The sequence below is a fragment of the Aedes albopictus genome, chromosome 2 (assembly GCF_035046485.1).
Source record: "Aedes albopictus strain Foshan chromosome 2, AalbF5, whole genome shotgun sequence".
Lineage (NCBI taxonomy): Eukaryota > Metazoa > Arthropoda > Insecta > Diptera > Culicidae > Aedes > Aedes albopictus.
The window spans coordinates 282,357,662-282,375,992 of NC_085137.1; the positions used below are offsets into that span (position 1 = coordinate 282,357,662).

General features: G+C 35.9%; 1 protein-coding gene across 1 annotated transcript in view; it reads right to left on the reverse strand.

Annotated features, from left to right (window-relative positions):
- Positions 1-15,484: 15,484 nt before the first annotated feature.
- LOC109415153 (uncharacterized) overlaps positions 15,485-18,331 on the reverse strand; it is a 232,980-nt gene continuing 230,133 nt past the window's right edge. Inside the window, exon 6 of the mRNA XM_062851958.1 lies at positions 15,485-15,749. Coding sequence (XP_062707942.1) covers positions 15,714-15,749 — 36 coding nt within the window. The 3' untranslated portion in view covers positions 15,485-15,713. The remainder of the gene's footprint in view (positions 15,750-18,331) is intronic.

The following is an 18,331-nucleotide window of genomic DNA, read 5'->3' on the forward strand; positions in this document are numbered from 1 at the left end:
AGTTTTGTCGTAAGGGTAATCGCTGAAAAAAAAAATGATATCGATATGAAAGATCGGCACTGACCTTTATCCCTGGCCAGTCTGGTTCCACGATCCTGCGGACGAGCGCATATCCGATATGGCGCCTCGTATGGATAGCCACGCGGCGAGGGTTACGTGAATTTCGTGCAACGGCGGCTAGACGAAAGGGTAGGATGCGCATAATGCACTACGGATAATGGTTTAATAAATCTTCAATGTTTTTTTTATTCCACGGTATGTTCTTTTTATTTATCAATTTCATTTTCGGCCAATGCTGATGATACTCAAGAGAAATGAATTATGGGAACGAATGCAGAAAATTCAATTCTCGACCAAAGTAAGCAACTCTACTGCGTCATCATTACTTATCTCACAATGCGAGCTATAAGGAACCGCTGTGGTGATGCAAATTGTATAGCTAAGGGCCAGAGATAGTTCAGATAACATCTGCTATAAAAAAGGAGGCAATATGATGGGATCATTATTTTGTTATGGCCCACCGTGGAACAAAATTGATATTGTCGTCTGACTTCCATTTAAGACAATGAACAATTTGTTACGATTTGTAAGTCAATTGAGACTATGTGATTAAGGACAATGTTGCTAGAATCCAAAGTTGGCCACTATAATGGTTGCATTGTATTCTACATGAATTCTTAAAACTACGGATGAGATCTTCCAGTTGTCCTGAGTAGCATTCAAACCTATAAATACAATAGTACATGCTGAAGATTTTTGATTGGAAATTATACATTTTGGAAGATTTGGCTTTCTCATTCTATGAAATCTAAACGATTAAATTGGGACAAGACCCTAATTGTAAAACTGTTTCCTTTTAGTTTACCCTTAAAAAATACTAAACAAATTATTCCGAAACGTCGGGCAATTAGCATTGAGCAAGCCGCACAAATTCATAGGTGGTACAGTCCGAACTGCTGTAATTAGGGTTGCCTCCTTCCCATCCAAACCAAAGTACAAAGATTTGGGACTAATTTCTGACTTTTGGACAAGACTGACGCTATCCTCCAATGATCGAGAATTGTTCTGGTCACGTCCTTGCTACTGCTGAGGGAAGGGAAAGGATCGTTAATTGGATACCTAAGAAATATGTAGCACGATCTTTCAGACGTAGGTGTCACGGGAATTTGGGTGTTGTTAGTGGAAGGATAGACTCAAAAGGAAACGTTCAGGCGCACAAAATATTATTTGGTTATGTTGAGACAGCTGCCTGGATAATTCATATGGTTTGTTTTCCATCTTGATCACTGCAGGACTGGGTGACTGAAAAACCGATGTTAACATGTTTTATTGAATAAGCTATTCGTTATACGCTTGCAACGGTTATATAGTTCCTTAACCTACCTGAATCCTCCGGAAACAAAAAGTTTATTATCAGTAATCATTCAATACACACAAACACACAGAAAAAAAACTACCGTCTTTGGGGTGACAATGGGTCAGAGGGGCGAGATTGTGTCAAAACATTATCTGAAATATCTCATCAAATATTGCGAATATAGAATCAAAAATTTTATGATGTTTTCCTCGTAGTTGCCAGTAGTTCCTGTCAAAAAATTGGGTTTCAAGAGCAATTAGTTATTTTTTGATAAATCGTCGAAAAAACTTGAAAATAACGCCTTTTTAGATGGATTGATACTTTTGAGAATTTCAAACTAATATTTATCATCTATATAGATAAAAATGGAATGTTGTTTGTATGTTACGAATAGGCTCGGGAACGGGTCAACAGATCGACATGATTCTTTCACTGTTGCATTCCGTTTGGGCTCCGACGTGTTTGTACGAAAAAATAATTAGGAAAAGTGACCGGGAAGGCAAGAAAAACGGGAAAATCAGAAATTCCATTTCGAGGGGCATTTCTTTATGGAAGTAGTATCAACCTTGACCAGAACTTTATTAACCTGCCTTGTTGCCATTGCGGAACAAATTCGGTTCCTTGACCCATTGTTACCCCCTGGAAGGGGTGAGAATGGGTCAATTTTCAAACATTTGTAGTTTTAAGTAAAACTAGCTGTCCCCGGCAAACATTGTCTTGCCTACTGCGTTTTTTGACGTTTCAAGCCCCTAGCCAAGTCCAAGTTGTCTGAAAACCCGATTTTCAAAAACTCTCAATTTTTGCATGTTTTTTGCCTCATAAACCTTCCTTGTGTGAACACTAACTGAACAATACAAAGATGACTGAAATCCGACGTTCCATTCGCGAGTTATGCGCGGTCCCACGTATGCCACTGTATTTTTATATATATAGATAGATTGGCGAACTACAAATCTTTTTTCATCATTTGTGCATGATTACCAATGATCATATTCCAGTGATCAAAGGGCTTTTCCATGCAACGAAGCAAAAGTTATTGAACAATCATAGTGGAAGTATGCATTTTTGACCAATTCTCACTCCCAATGACGGTACATCAAATCTTGATCCTGGAATGTTCCTACAGGAACAACTTAAATCGAGTAGAGATATCGCAATTTAGCCATCTGGCCCTTTGGGGTCCTAAAATCATCGGTTTTAGTAGAATAGCGTATTTTTTCGGCAAAAAAAAAATCATGTTTTTTTGCCCTATACAATTTTCGACAACCTTAAGGTGCCATTGGACTGCTTGCTACGATGACGAAAATTTGGCCAAACAAGCCCAACAAATGACAAACATAACGTGAGTCATGGCAAATGTCGGATCACAATGACAAATATATTTGGATAAGGAGAGTTCGACTGTTACGATCTATAGAGCTACTTCGGCACTGCAGTCTTGGGGAATTAAAACGATAGTTTTAGATTTTTCCCAACGTTTCGACTCGTATTAGAGTCTTCTTCAGGGGATACTGTAATTATGGGAATCATTATTGTGTGGGTTACATGTTTCGATAGTTCACTTACATTCTGATTAATCGTTTTTCGTTTGGGTTGACATAGAACTGTCGGTGTCTAAACTATTGAACATTGGCTGTAAACAGGCATAAACAATGTTTAGTTTCACATATTATTCTAAAAGTAGTTTGAATTAGACCTACATGTGGGATATTAAGTGAAACGTAGCGAGTTTTGTTAATTTCACTTAATGAAGCAACTAAATTCTTCGCACTACACATCTGGTGGAGGTAACGGTTGGTTTGAAGATGGTGGATCATTAGTTGTTTGATGGGTTTGAAATGTTTCGCAAAAGGTTTGTAAGATGGCTGCGTATGTGGAGTTTAACCCACTAACGTCTGTGCGATGATTTACTGTGTGTGGTGTGTTAGTGATATGGCACATTTCTAGAAATGCGAGTGTGTTCGTGTGATTGCTTCTGTCTAACACTGTGACCTGGCCTAGATTGAACATGTGGTCGTGATCGATGCAATGTTCGATTAACGCTGTTCGCTCTCTCAATGTTATCATATCTGTATCGGTTTTACTATTCAGTATCCCCTGAAGAAGACTCTAATACGAGTCGAAACGTTGGGAAAAATCTAAAACTATCGTTTTAATTCCCCAAGACTGCAGTGCCGAAGTAGCTCTACAAATATATTTGTTCGCCTAAAGGACTCTTAGGGATCACTTGGCATTGAGATACGGATTTAGACACGATCATTTCTGAGCTAAAACAATCATTTTCCAACAACGCACTTTTAACATTTCCATTTTTTTGAGTATCTGCACCATGCACATTAGATAAATCAGTTGAGATGCAGGGACTGTCCCAGCTTGGACTTATGCTAAGAGGAAAAAGTAAATTATTATTTACTTTTCGTACTTGTACCTTAAATTAAGAATGTATGACACGCACCGGAAGTTAAACATCATTAAATTATGCTTGAGTGAAAAGAAAATGAAAACTGCAACATAACGCCACACAGGCCAAAAAAGCCAGCATGTTGCATAAATGTAAATTTAAATCATTTCCATATACCACAGATAACATTTAAAATAATATGATTCCAACATAAACAGAAACAGAGAAACAAGTTGCTGGTTCAATCGATATATCATGCTGCTTTGCTAGTGCCGATTTGGACCTGATAAAAGGCGTACCAGTATAAATCCATTTGGGCAATTTGTTTCAATCATAATTCGCTTAATGCTCGCAACGACGTTTTCACAAAAAGCGAATGCAAACAAACGAGCTAAACAAGGAAAAAATGAAGGATCAAGATCCTCTATCAATGTCCGAAGTCGAACGCAGGAGATCGGGAGTCTGTCTGGTGTGCTGGCATGGTGGTTATCCTACACTTTTGGTCTCCTGCTCTCCATCCCATACGCCAGCATCTTCAAGTGAATATGAATGAATGAGTTCTCTTGGTTGTGCCAAGCCAGTCTCCAATCTCAGCCAGGGTAGACACAGAGTGTCTGGCAGAAGAACAACATTGGAAACTTTCTTTCGTAATAAATTTCAAATTTTAGACTGGTAAAAAACGGCAGGTGGCAACTAGTGGGTGGCATGACCCCATGCCACTAAGCGGAAAGAAATGACATTTTTAACTATATTTTCAATTGAGGGAGGGTACAGTGATCAGTAATGGTTCTGCTAATATGGACCAACACGTATGAATTTATATGTTTCTCATGTTATTTTTACAACATCCATCCCACTAAGGAATAGGAAACTGTCATAGCTGGGATTGTTTTTCTTATTTTTGCTGTGCCATGAAGTACAGGAACAGAACGAAAATGGAGAATTTGTTTACCTTCTCAAGTTCCCCCCTGTTGTTTCCTCAGTCTGTGAAGCCCCAAACCCAGAATGTGGGTGAAGGCCCACAATCGAGACAAAAAGGCAGAAGAACCAAGAAATAATCCGTTTCGGTAAACCACGGGAGATTAATTCACAGACATGTTAAAGGTATTTTTAAGCGTTTGAAATCGAACCCGAATGTGATTATTTTAAATATAATTAATTAAACAAAGTTTAAAAATTAGTATAACTTATAAGAATGACGTTACAAAGAAACAACAAGGGCTCGTTCAAATATTACGTAACGCTAATAGGGGAGGGAGGGGGTCTTGCGCTGTGTTACGCTTCATACTAAATTTCAAAATTTCCCATACAAAAGTTGTTACGTGGGGGAGGGAGGGGGTCTGAAATTGTTATATTTTGCGTTACGTAATATTTGAATGAACCCCAATGGTACACATCATATAGCGATGGAGACAATCCTATGTACAAGGGTAAGGCTATACATTCTAGATAAGATCAATGACTACTGTTCTAATGATAGCTACCGGCGGGATCTTCTCAAACACACTTGATTTGTGCACGTCTCGATGGCACGTTCTTAAGAGAAATGCAAAAGACAAGAATAATGAAACAAACGATAGTACAACGAGATTGCAATTATCGGTTATGTAGATCGATTTGCATAATTATATTGCAGAACAGGAGTACTGGCAGCTGATATTCATCGATGTTGCTTTTTATCTGATTTTATATCGATATACATAAACCGTTGGTGCACACCATGGCGGGTTGACCGTACCACTAAGGGCCTGTCTATAAACTACATAGACTCTTATGTACGGAGGGGGTTTCTGGCAATAATCTACGCTCCATACAAATTTCAAAAAAAAAATCTATAAACAAAATTCTACGAGGGGGAGGATGGGTTCTGAGACGGCCAAAATGAGTCTACGTAGTTTATGGACAGCGCCTAATATGGACAAAAAACATAGACCTGTAGAACGTAATTTGAGAAATTTGAAATTTTAGTTTTAACTAGCTTAGCTTAGCTCCATTTATTTTGCTTACAATAAGGGTGATACAAATTTAATAATGACTTTTTGTCTCCCCCCTCCTTCAAAAATTTTGGCTGACTTTTGCATTTTGAGGGGCTGATAAAAATCAAATATGAAAATATCGGGTCTTGCTGAAAATTCTTTAACAAATCCGATGAGTTTTCAATATTTTTCAGATTAAATGCTTTAGTATTAGGGGTCTCCAGTTAGCCTAGTGGTTAGGGCTATATATCGATAATCCGGAGACGGCGGGTTCGATTCCCGTTTCTGTCAGAAACAATTTTTCTCGACTTCCTGGGCATAGTGTATCATTGTACTTGCCTCACAATATATACATCATGCAAAGGCAGGCAAAGGAAGCCCTTCAATTAATAACTGTGGAAGTGCTCAAAGAATACTAAGTTGAAGCGAGGCAGGCCATAAAAGAAGAAGAAGCTTTAGTGTTTTCATCCAACCCCCTCACCTTGACCAGCCAAGAGTGGTGGGGCAAAAAGTGAAAAAAATATTTGTAATGGCCTAAAAAGCAGAGGTAGGGGTAGGCGGGGCAATATGGACACCCGGGGCAGAATGGACACCCTAAATATTTTGAAATATGCGAACTTTTTTGAACTTTCAATGAATGGAGAATATAGTCCATTTGTCTAAAACGTAGTTTCAGGAAAGAAACATTCGAAATTAAAATTATACTTCATTTTACACGAAAAAGTTGCGTCCTCCGTTTTTTGTGCATGGAAATTATAATTTTCACACCATCTAAAATAAGATTTAGTGATTAATTTATTGCAGGTCGATTAAAACCTGATATTTATAGAACACATGCAAGTAGTTTTGCTGTATCTACATGCTTAACATGCTTGTATTTTCTTCTTTATTATATCAAAAGACAAGTTTGGAAATATCTTCTGCTGCCGGAGCAAAATGGACACTCACCTTTTTGAAAGAAGCGGCAAGGGGAAAATATAACCTAAATCACAAACCAACCAAATTCTTCGATTTCAGTATATTTTCGGTTAAATTTTCACTTGGTCAAAAAACGACAGCAGTGGAAAATAGTTGTTCTAGGCACAGCTGTACATGCCGACAAAAACGAAGCTTTATCCAAAACAGCCTGAATTAAAATTAACTGAACAAAAATGAACTACTTCGGCGTATTATTCATCCATACTAGTTGTTTTGTAATGAAATGATCTTATAGGTGTAAATAATGTACGAAATTCGTAAAAGTCTCATGGTGACCATATTGCCCCATGGGGGTGTCCATTCTGCCCCGTATGCTTGAAGACGGTCATGAAAAACTAACATTTTTCATAACATTTTTTGAAGTGGATAAATCATATTTCTTCGTGAGCATTCTTTATGCAATAGATGCTAAATAGACTTTAAAAGGATACATGTATCAAAAAACTTAACTTTTTTGACATCTTGCCAGGTAAAGTTGGCAAAAACCTTAGGGTGTCCATATTGCCCCGCCTACCCCTACAATTAATAATTGCACATTTATTCATAGCTAGGAATGGGAAATGTCATTTTGTTATTTGCTAATTTCACTGCTTTTAGCAAAGTATATTTATTGGACACAACATTAACATCCCACAACAAATCAGCATTTTTGAAATTTATTGGAGACACCATTAAATTTCCTAATTGCACAGGAAATGATGCACAAGAAAATCCGTGACTTTTTTCATCCCTGATCATAGTATTTTATTTCCGCCATTATTCCTAGAATGTCATTACCCCGAAAGCATATTTTAGGCTTACAGAGTTCAAGGGTTTCATGTCGTCCAATTATTTTCGCATTTTCAATAGAATGAAGAAGAAACTGGATTCTATAAAATATGCGATTCAGTACACAGTGCGACTATAACGAAACTGGCGTAAATGCTTACTGGTAGACTACACACTTAAAAAATCTCAATTTTAATAGTGACACAATTGATCGAACTGCCTGAAAAAGTTTGACATAAACATAAATGTGCCACATTTTTACACTTTTTGTGACGTACGTGTTAAGTTTATATTGTTTGAGTTCTTCCAGCCATAATTTTAAATCACAGAACTGATAATTTAGTTCTCTATGCTGTAAATTTACGCGATATGTCACAGAAACATAATGATTACTGATGTTGAACTGTCAAACAGCACCTTACAAAATCAGATGAAGACTGCAGTCGATTGGAAATTTGTTTATTACGAAGGTGAAACAGCATGAAAACCGCTCATAACCGAGTTGAGCCACAAACCTGGAAATGACAATCCGTTGTCATCAGCCGATGCAGTGGTAAACGAAAACAGCCACGCTCAGTCAATCAGAAGGCGGCTTTGTCTGCTTGGCTGCGATGACGGCTGTCTCAGTACATGACACATTCTACGGGCCCCGTATCATCAATACCAATTTTTCAAAGTTGAGTTATGGAGTGTTTGACAATTTTATCACATTCTACATTACTTCTGTCATCCAAAAATCTATTCGACTTGATATTAGTATGACAATAAATATAAATTGAACGACGATTAAGATTAACATTTAAATCGTGATTTTAAGTCTTTTAGGCACACTTTTCATCCAAACTATCGTATTTTAAACACCAACACACTGATTTTTCAAAAGTCTTCCATTATTTGTAGATAAATGTATGTAGATTTTTTAGCATAACAAGATTTTTAATCGGAAGACTTTACAACTCTGAAATATGGCTGATCATAGTATGGGTTTTTATTGCGTTGTAACGTCACGAAAAATCAACATTTTTAAATTTTATTCAAATACGGAAAACGTTACAAATATGATATTTTGTATGCTCTTTGTACTCGAAAAGATCTTTCAAATGAGACTAAAAAAAAAGAAAATCGGTTCACGGAAGCCTGAGTTTCACCTGGTTGAAGTTTGCGTTGTAACGTCACGAAAAAAAGTTCTGTGGAAAAGACCAAATCTTTCTGGATTGGACGACTTCTGAATTGGACAAACGTAGTTCTATATTCAAAACAGTTTCGTTCTTGTTGTGTATGAGCTCTTTTTCGAGATATCGTTTATAAATTGCGTACCATTGCCGGTCAATAAACTACGTAGATTTTTTAAGAACGGGGGAGATGGTGTTAGGCCAAAATCTACGATGTAATTGTACTGCGATATTGTAAAATTTTTTAATCGTAATCTAATACCACTCAAACCGAAAATTTCCGTGATATGAGTGGCCAACGGACGAAACACTGACGAAATTACAAAGTTGGTCAAAGACTTACAGTTGATGGATAGTTTGATTTAAAGTTCCACCAACAGGCGGCGCTAGAGAACTTACAAATTTAAAATTTCATACATCTCAGGATCCCTTTTACATAGAAATACGATTTCTTCGGCAAAGTTGTTTGGTAAGTAAAGGACTTGCAGTTGATTTACCAATAGATGCGAGATTTTGCCACTAGAAGACGTTAGTTTCCATTTTGCAAAAGCAGGCAAGGGAATAGAATTTCTTGAAAAGTATTCTACAAGCTGGAACTTTTTTCACTTTGGACATATTGTATTCAAATCAAATTGAAATGAAAGATCAATATATAATTCTTAACTCTCAAAATTTAATTTAATTTGATTCACTTATTCCTTAGATATAAGAGTTAATAGAACACAGTCAAAAATATGATTCTGCTTAAAGCGCTCCATCTTTGTGTAGAGCCAACCAATCAAGTCCAAAATTGTAAAAATTACAGATAACAAGATGAGGAACTATCAGTCAAAATTTGAGAATTTTTGATATATTTTATAAAAAGTTACGGCTTGTTGAATGTTTTTTCAGACTCTAGTTTAATTTAAAAACACTTCACTAATACTTCACTTTTGCAAAAGAAAATAAAAAATGAATAACTCTTTTAAAGAAAAACTAGAAAGGACGAGCAAATTCCTTTTAATTCTACTACTGTGCTTATCTTCGGACAGATAGGCCTATTTCGTCTGTGACTTACAGACTTCTTCAGTGTCAAGTGCTCGACTGAGTGTGTATGCCCTCTAGCGCCTCCTGGTGGAAGGATTTGAAATCATACGGCCCATCAATTGAAAGTTCTTGACCAGCAAAACAATTTTGTCGATGACACAAACTGTCTAAATAGTTAGGATCTTGAAATGTATGGAATGGATATTACGTCAGTGTTACATCTATTTTTGATATAACAAGAACCACCGACAAACAGACGTAACACCTACGAAATTGAAACTCATATATCTCGGGACTCTAATTACTTAGACTTTAGACTTTTAGAATGTTTTGTCAAGAATTTTCAGTTTAAAAGCCGTTTGGTTCAAGTTTCTAGACTAGTGGTACATAGGGTGACCAAGGGTATTATCGGCAGGTTTGTTCTCTTCGTCATGGGGGGTTTTTGTGGGCCAAATTGCCTAAAATTTGGGCATACAGCTCAGCTTGGTTGGGAAGGATTTGAGGCTAACTCTGAGTTCAATAGGTTTCAAAAAACCTTCCATGACGAAGAGATCAAAACTGCCGAAAATACGTAATTTTCCCTAGTTGAAATTTTGAAAAATAATGCACTTTATATTTATTCAAATAATATTTAACATGTTGTAACTTCTTATAAAGTGTCCAAAGATTTTGCCAAAAAACTAATCAAAATTTGTTGATTTTTTTTTTAATTCTAAACTATTGTAAACTTTTAATAAGCGCCGCCCAGTGTGTCTGAATCTCACATCCAATAGTAAATCAGCTGTAAGTTTTTGACTTATCAAACAACTTTGCCAAAGACACTAACTCTCTAAGTAATTATGACTCTGACATATATAGGATGGATTTTTTTTGTCAGAATTAGATCTATTTGTCTCTGGAATCACAGAAATTGATGCCCCTAAGTGGTATGCAAATCCTCAGGTATGTCTTTGGTTCAATAACTGCTCGCACATCTTAAAGCTTTTTCAATTGAATCAATGACATTGCATAACCCTTTCGTGACGAACCAGCACAATCGTGCTGTTCAGCGGGTACAGTTTTGCATATTTTTTCATCTTTTTAGACTTTGTTTTATATGATGTAAACTGTTTCAATAATTCAGCTATAGCTTATACTTGTATGTGTGCAAACAAACCTTTGTTTACGTTGCCTGTGAATTATACCACAACAAGGTAAACAAAAAGTGGGCAAAAACCATAAAACATGAAAAAGTTTTATCTGTCGCATATTTCTGTTTCCGATTTACCTAGGTAGTCAAAGCAAGAAATCGAAAGATAAAGAGTAGTTCTTTCAAATGAGTAGAAATAATTGTTGCTTTTTTGGAAATTCTAAAAGTTGTGGAGAGCCAAAGTTGAGCAATTTGTATGGAGATTTCACTTTTTTGCGCTCCGTCCCGAAAGGGATAAATTATTGAACAAATGTTTAATTCGACGGCGTGATAAGCTTTATACTGCAAAATCTTAATATCTGGCGGTGCGAAGTAATGAATATCAACGGTTTAGTCTTTGGGACAATATTAGATTAATATGGGTGGTACTAGGCCGAAGATGGGTACCATTAACCTTCATGAAGGAGTTTTCATACTGCTGATAGCAATAACTTGGCCCTCCGAGCCATTTATCACAAAACGTATTTCCAATAAAATAAAGTTGCTCTTGGAGCAGTAAAAATAATGCAATAATATATTCACAAATTCGGGCAATTTTGTCTGATTATTCTGATTCAAAAATGATGTGCATTTTCGTGACGTTACAACGCGAGCAGAACCCTGTTTGAAACTGAACGGGCGTTGAAACATCACGAAATGTAAAAGTCAATTATTCAAAAACGAATCCGAAATGTAGGGTGCCTGTACCAATTATGGCACTACCTAAGGAAAACTATTTGTACAAAAATAACGAGAAGATCAACGAATGTCAACAATATGTTAAAAGATAGTTTAGTTTCCATACTTTACAGGAAAAATATAGAAACAGAGCCAAAACTTCTTTTAGTATTTATTACAGCGTGTGCCAATGATAGGAACCCTGTACCAGTTATGGCTACATTTTTTAACTTCGGTTCCTTTTCGCACTATTTGCATGCATTCCTTATGGGATTAGCCATATCTGGTACACTATGGCGATATTAGGTGCAAGGAAGCCGAAATTTTAAGGAAAATGATTTATTTCTATCATAATTTGAGCAAAATATGGAGTTTAAATGAGTGCAACCATCTTTTGTGAACGTCATCTGTTGCTCACAATTTTTTTCTTGTTGATTTACATCGTTAAAGGGTGAAAATCAACTATGGCGAATAATTGGTACTATAGCCATAATTGGTACACTTACCCTATATGTTTTATTTCACTGCATTGAAGAACAAACCAATAAATTTCAATGGTGGGAGAAATTTTCAGTTTAAAATAAAAATCCGAGCAAATTTTTCAAAATGTTGGTTGCGCGGTAGAGGAGGTCGAATTCTAGCGCGTCACGCTACAAATACGCATTTTGAACAAGTTTTTCTAATGAAAATTAAATTTTAAATAGGTCAAACATATCTGAAATTTTACAAGGAATCTGAATATGATACAGCCGTTTTTTTGAATTATAGTGAAAAATCTGACTACGAATGCGTAGAAACGTTTTAACGTCACGGTAGAATGTGCCTTATCTCGACGGCGTGATGAGTTATATGCTGAAAAATTTTTAATATCTAGTGGTGCAAAATAATGGATCTCAGCGCGCTCGTCTTTGTTCCAAACAAGAAGAATATGGGTGATACTAAACCGAAGATGGGTGCCGGTGTCATTAACCTTCATGAAGGAATATTCATACTACTGATAGCAATAACTTAGCCCTCCGAGCCATTTATCAGAAAATGAATTTTCAATAGAATAAAGTTCCCCTTGAAGCAGTGAAGAAAATGCAATGATATATTCACAAATTCGGGTAAATTTGGCTGATTATTCTGATTCTGACATGATGTGCATTTTCGTGACGTTACAACGCGAGCAGGACCCTGTTTGAAACTGAACGGGCGTTGTAACGTCACGAAATGTAAAAGTCGATTATTCAAAAACAAATCCGAAATTTAAATATTTTATTCCATTTAATTGAAGGACAAACCAATAAATTTCAATGGTGGGAAAAAAATTAAGAATGTCATAAAAATCCGAGCAGATTTTTTAAGATGTTGGTAGAGCGTTAGAGAGGGTCGGATTCTAGCGCGTTGTAACGTCACGCTACAAATACGCATTTTGAACACGTTTTTCTAATGAAAACTAAATGTTCAATAGGTCAAATATATCATAAATTTTACAAGGAATCCAAATATGAAAAAATATTTTGCGGTTTACGCTCGTTTTCATGAGTTATAGAGGAAAATCTGACTACGAATGCATCAAAACGTTGTAACGTCACGGTAGAATGTGTCACATATGGTATGTGGGGGCAAGATGGGTCAGGGGGCAAGATGGGTCAGTACCGTTTTCAATCGCACAATATAAGTTTTGAATCTTTCAATAATTTTCCCAGATGAACGACGGGGATATACAAAAAAGTGGTATATTGTTTTGAAAATTCTATACGTTCCTCGCACAGAAAAAAATAAAATATTTTTTTCGTTATACTCCTTATGCTATACATTCCATATAACTACGTGTATTGTGTAGACGGGGCAAGATGGGTCACCCTAATTTTTCGGTATGTTTGCATAGTTTTTGAAAATGTTTTATTTTTCATGGAAAGGCTATTTTGTGACCTACATTATCGAAGCGATGAGAGCACTGAAAATTTGAGAACATATTTTTTAAATTTTCCTTCAAAAAATATAGGTTTTCAAAGTCCGTTTATGGCTACCCGAACAAAAATCTTCTAGTTCTGAGAATAATCTACCGATATGTTTCAATACTTTCTTCATGTAATCTGTACGTCTATGAAGCTTAGATGTATAGAGAAAAACTAGAAGATATAGTATTTTTTGTTGGAGGAAAATCGAGTTTTCTTATAGCTGACCCATCTTGCCCCCGTTAAAATGAGGTGGGGCAAGATGGGTCAAGTTTTGAAAATTGTTTGTCAAGACGCAGGTTTCAAACTTTATAACCTTTTTATACTCTTATATCATAGCTGACTAGTGTATCTGAGAGTCGTGGTAGAATACAGAGAAATGCGATTTATATTCAGAAAGTTATAGGGATCCATTTCTTAGGTGACCCATCCTGCCCCCACTTACCATACATACAAGCCAGCAGTGACGACGCGACAGCTGAACTGGCAAGCTTGTTTATGGTAGAAGTTGTTCATCTTCGACTGCCATCTCTTCAACGTGGTGAGTCAGCCGAGAGAGCAAGATCGAAAACTGACACTCTGAGGATCGAAGTTCAATTCCCGAATGGAACTTTTTGTATTTTTTTTTGTTTCAGTATTCGGTGCTATAAATAGCACAGTTCTCAATCATGCATACAAGCAGCCGACGCGCTGAGCTGTTGCGGTAAAATTACATGAGTCAAACATTTTCCGTTTCCTGTACAAATAAGATCGCACACAATTTTGCGTCACATGTATTGCTTTTATATGTCGGACTTATATGACACAAAATTACAAGATTTTTTCAAAGTGTGTAGATCAAGAAAAACGGTTTATATGTCGAAAGCCAAACAATTCTTAAACAGTATAATTAATTAAAAAAAAAAAATGCCTATTTTTAAAAGAAGACGCATTTCAGAAGTTCAACATATTGCCATTTTGTCGATCAGTAAAAGTGTGAATAGTTCGAAACAACATGAACTTGCCAAGTGGGAAAATTGGTAATGAAAAAAGTAACCGCTTTTCAAGGAACAGGAAATGTATGTTTAGTACAGCTCAAACGTCTTGGTGATAGTCTGGCGCTCACTGCAAATAATAATTTTGTGGAGGTTTAGAAATATCTTTGAACATATCTCAGAAATATTACAACAATTAAGAAGAATATTTTGAAATAAGACCTCAGTTTTAAAAAGAAACGTGTCTGCATAATAAACAAGCATACTGAGCTATTAGGGATCAATTATTGAGAAGACACGAGCAACCCCTCCCTTCATTAAATCTTATGAATTTCATCACATTGGCTTGTTGCATTCTCTCGATTTTTTTTGCATGAAGCACGACGTAGTTCTTGCATACTTTTTATTGCTGACTAACGTTAATCAATGTCTAATAATTTGTCCACGACAAACACTTTTTTTACAATTTCCTGAATGATTCAGAGCAGTGATATTTCGGGTGATGATCCATTCGAGATACTGGTTTTTGGAGTAATCCTTGAAATAATCAATGATTGCCTGGATGATCGTTATGTTTACGCAGTATAATATTCACACAGCGGTTTTACGTTGTTTAGTAAATCCCCATAATGTATTTAACACGAAAAAAGCATAAACAGCAAACAGGAGCAAAAACCGACGCAAGAACGAGCGAGCGATTGACGAACTATAGAGAATTTGAATCTAACGTTACAAGATAAACGACAGGAAGTGAATATAGAAGATGTCCGTCTATCTATGTTTTTACTTGCTATAGGTGCTCAGGTATGTCGAGTTCAGTAGTGGAACAAAATTAAATGTAGATAATCATACAGAAACTGGAATTTTGTAATGTAAAATAATAAAAACCAGTAGACATCACATTTATGACGTGAAATGTTGCCCGAAGTGTTCTAGAATAATCAATATAGATTAAGTTTTATCTTGCCTTTAAAAATTGGCACCATTTAGCTAATGTTTCATTATATCCTTCGAATTCATTATATCCTTCGAATTGCTGAAATAATAAGATAGCTTACATATTGTTTAATGATGTTTTATGCAATCAGTGCGATCTAACAAGCATCAGATGCTTTACAAAATCCGTCCATTTATTTGAATTTTTGAACCTTATTTTAGTTGCCGCTATAAGATAAGTACATACTATGTTGAGTATGTCATCGCTTTTACTATCAGTTACATCATTCCATAAGCTCCTAAAGTCAGCCTAATAATTGAACCTGTGATTATACGTCAACCAGAACAAACATATATAATGATACTTACACCCTTCATTCGTTGAATTTGCACATAGTTAAAGTTGTCAACAGCCGAACGGACGACGAAACAGCCGGAATGAGCGGAAGTAGTCATCGGCCACAGTCAACAGGAGGTCATATTACCCAGTTCCATAAACAGCAGTCCATTTTTTGTTGTTGGAATTTCGTGCGGGCCACATTCCAAATGTGGTTGTTAGGAGGTATCAAAAATTTTAAAGATTATCATTATCGGAGCGTACCAGTGGCGGTACAATTTGGTGTTGATCGTTGTCATTAGATTGTGGATGGCAAATTACAGGTTATGTTCAATTGTGTCGTTCGTGTCTCCGAAGCGCCGAGGATTCATAAAGACATAATCATTTGATGGAAATGGGTTTCCACGTTTTTTATTCATCAAAGTGACCGTTGACAGAAGTGAACCGGGATACGTCATACATTTCCCATTACAGACCAAAAGTACGAATATGCAGAGCACCGATGATGGTCATTACACGATTTTTACGATGATGATGTCGTCGTCGATTTGCAAGCGCCCGCAATGCCATCAGCGAAGGTGGTTCCGTGTTTGAATTCAAAAGGTTGTTGTTGAATTTGTTGGACATGCAACGATAAGAAAAGAAAACGAGACAAAATAAATGTAGTAGGATAAAGAGAGAGCATGTGTTAGAATTTATAGAATCACGTGCTAAACGTACTTTCTTACTTTTTATATCACAATAGGGATACCAAACCGAATGTAATTTTTATTTATCCAACAAATTGATAATGGCTGATTTTTAGTCCCATTCCTAGGCTCGTCAAAATTTTCATTGTGTTAAGTGTAATTACACAAATACAAGGTGACTGGTACATTCTAAAGGAGAGAAGAAAACTTCAAAGGCGATGTAGTTCAAAAATCATTCTTTACCGAGTTGTGTATTTAATCAATCCTTTATTGAATTATTGAATCATAATGTCTGGCCTTGGTCGAACACGCATCCCGAGCAAAGTCCAACATCAAAATGAGAGCAATTTGATAACTTTTTTTGTAATCAACATCAAATTGATAACACGATTTGATTTCAAATGTCTGAGATCTTATCTGATATCTAATTTTGTTATCATTTTGATGTTGTTTGTTGTTGTTGTAATTTTGAATTTTTAAACGAAATAATTTATGGCATGTTTCAGGCATGTGAATATAAAAAAAAATGTGTGTGGTACAATCATAAAACATATATTTCTTCGAAATAATTATAATAGAATGTGAATTTCGATATTGAAAAGTTAGAATTATTCATTTCATCTTCTTCGAGGCTGGAGTTTATCATCGACCATTACTATCAATCTACTTGACTGCTAAATTTACATTTTGAAATGAATTTTTTAATATTACCTTTCGTATTTATAGAAACGCTGACACATTTTCGGAAACAATTTTTCGTTTTTTTCAGAACTAGAACATCACTCTCTGTATATGAAAACATGTTTTTAAAAAGCTGTTTAGTAATTAACTTGACTGCAACAATATACGACACATTGCATTTGTCTGTCAGGATCTGCTCTATACGGTAAAATTCATCATCTACGGAAACGTAAGAATCGTCGTAGCCAAGCTTTTTGCAAGATAAATATGTTCGGAACTGAATGTTTCCAATATACATTCGATCATGGTAACTGAAAACCTCCTCATGTACGTCATTATCTATAACGATATTTTCTGGCAAAGTATAGGACAATCTATGATCATACTGTAGATCAGCGAATTTCTTCGTACTCCATAATTTAGAATGCCATTGCTTAATTTCTGGATTTGACACAGTCTTGTACTGGCATATTCTGTTCATGATGTATTTTGTGCTAATCTGAATTACGGGGTGATTATTGCCTGTTCGATATTTCAGAACAACTCCATTAGCGTTTTCGTAGGGAAATAAAGAAGAATTCCATAGTGCGCCAAAGTTTCTGGTACTCTCCGATAAATGTGTTAACAAATGAATGTTAAACACCATGTTTTCCTCTCCGTAAAATTTGCTGAAATCTCTGACAAAGCGATTAAGGGATTGCTCACAATTATTGATCTGTGCCGAAGTCAAATGTACATCTAACAGTTCAAATATACATGATGCCAATAACATGAAATGATTCAGAAATTTTTTGGGGAGAATTTTATAAAAACAAGGGTAAAAAAAGTGAAACATAATGTTCTCCCAATCCGCAGCTTTGTTTTTCTTCATGTCATCCAATCTGCCTGTGTAATGAGAAAAACCACTCGGAGCGCGTATACAAGACATACGTTTCTCAACCTCTTCCATTTGTAACCCCACATAAAACGGTTGGTTGTGATTGGATGCGGCGGAAAATAACTCCCACATCATTTTCACTACTCCCAATAGAACGTTGTGCATATAATCGGGAGGGAAGCCTAAGAAATAAATTTTATTAATTTGTGGTACTTATTCCCAAGTGCTAATACAAAATTACCATAAACTATATCAAAATCCGGTACTGCAAGAAACACAGATAATTTTTTAATCCCCAGTTTTGGTTTTTTTGCTTCGTGTACATCTAACATTAGGTTTTTAGTTGAATCATGATCCCTTTGCTTTACAG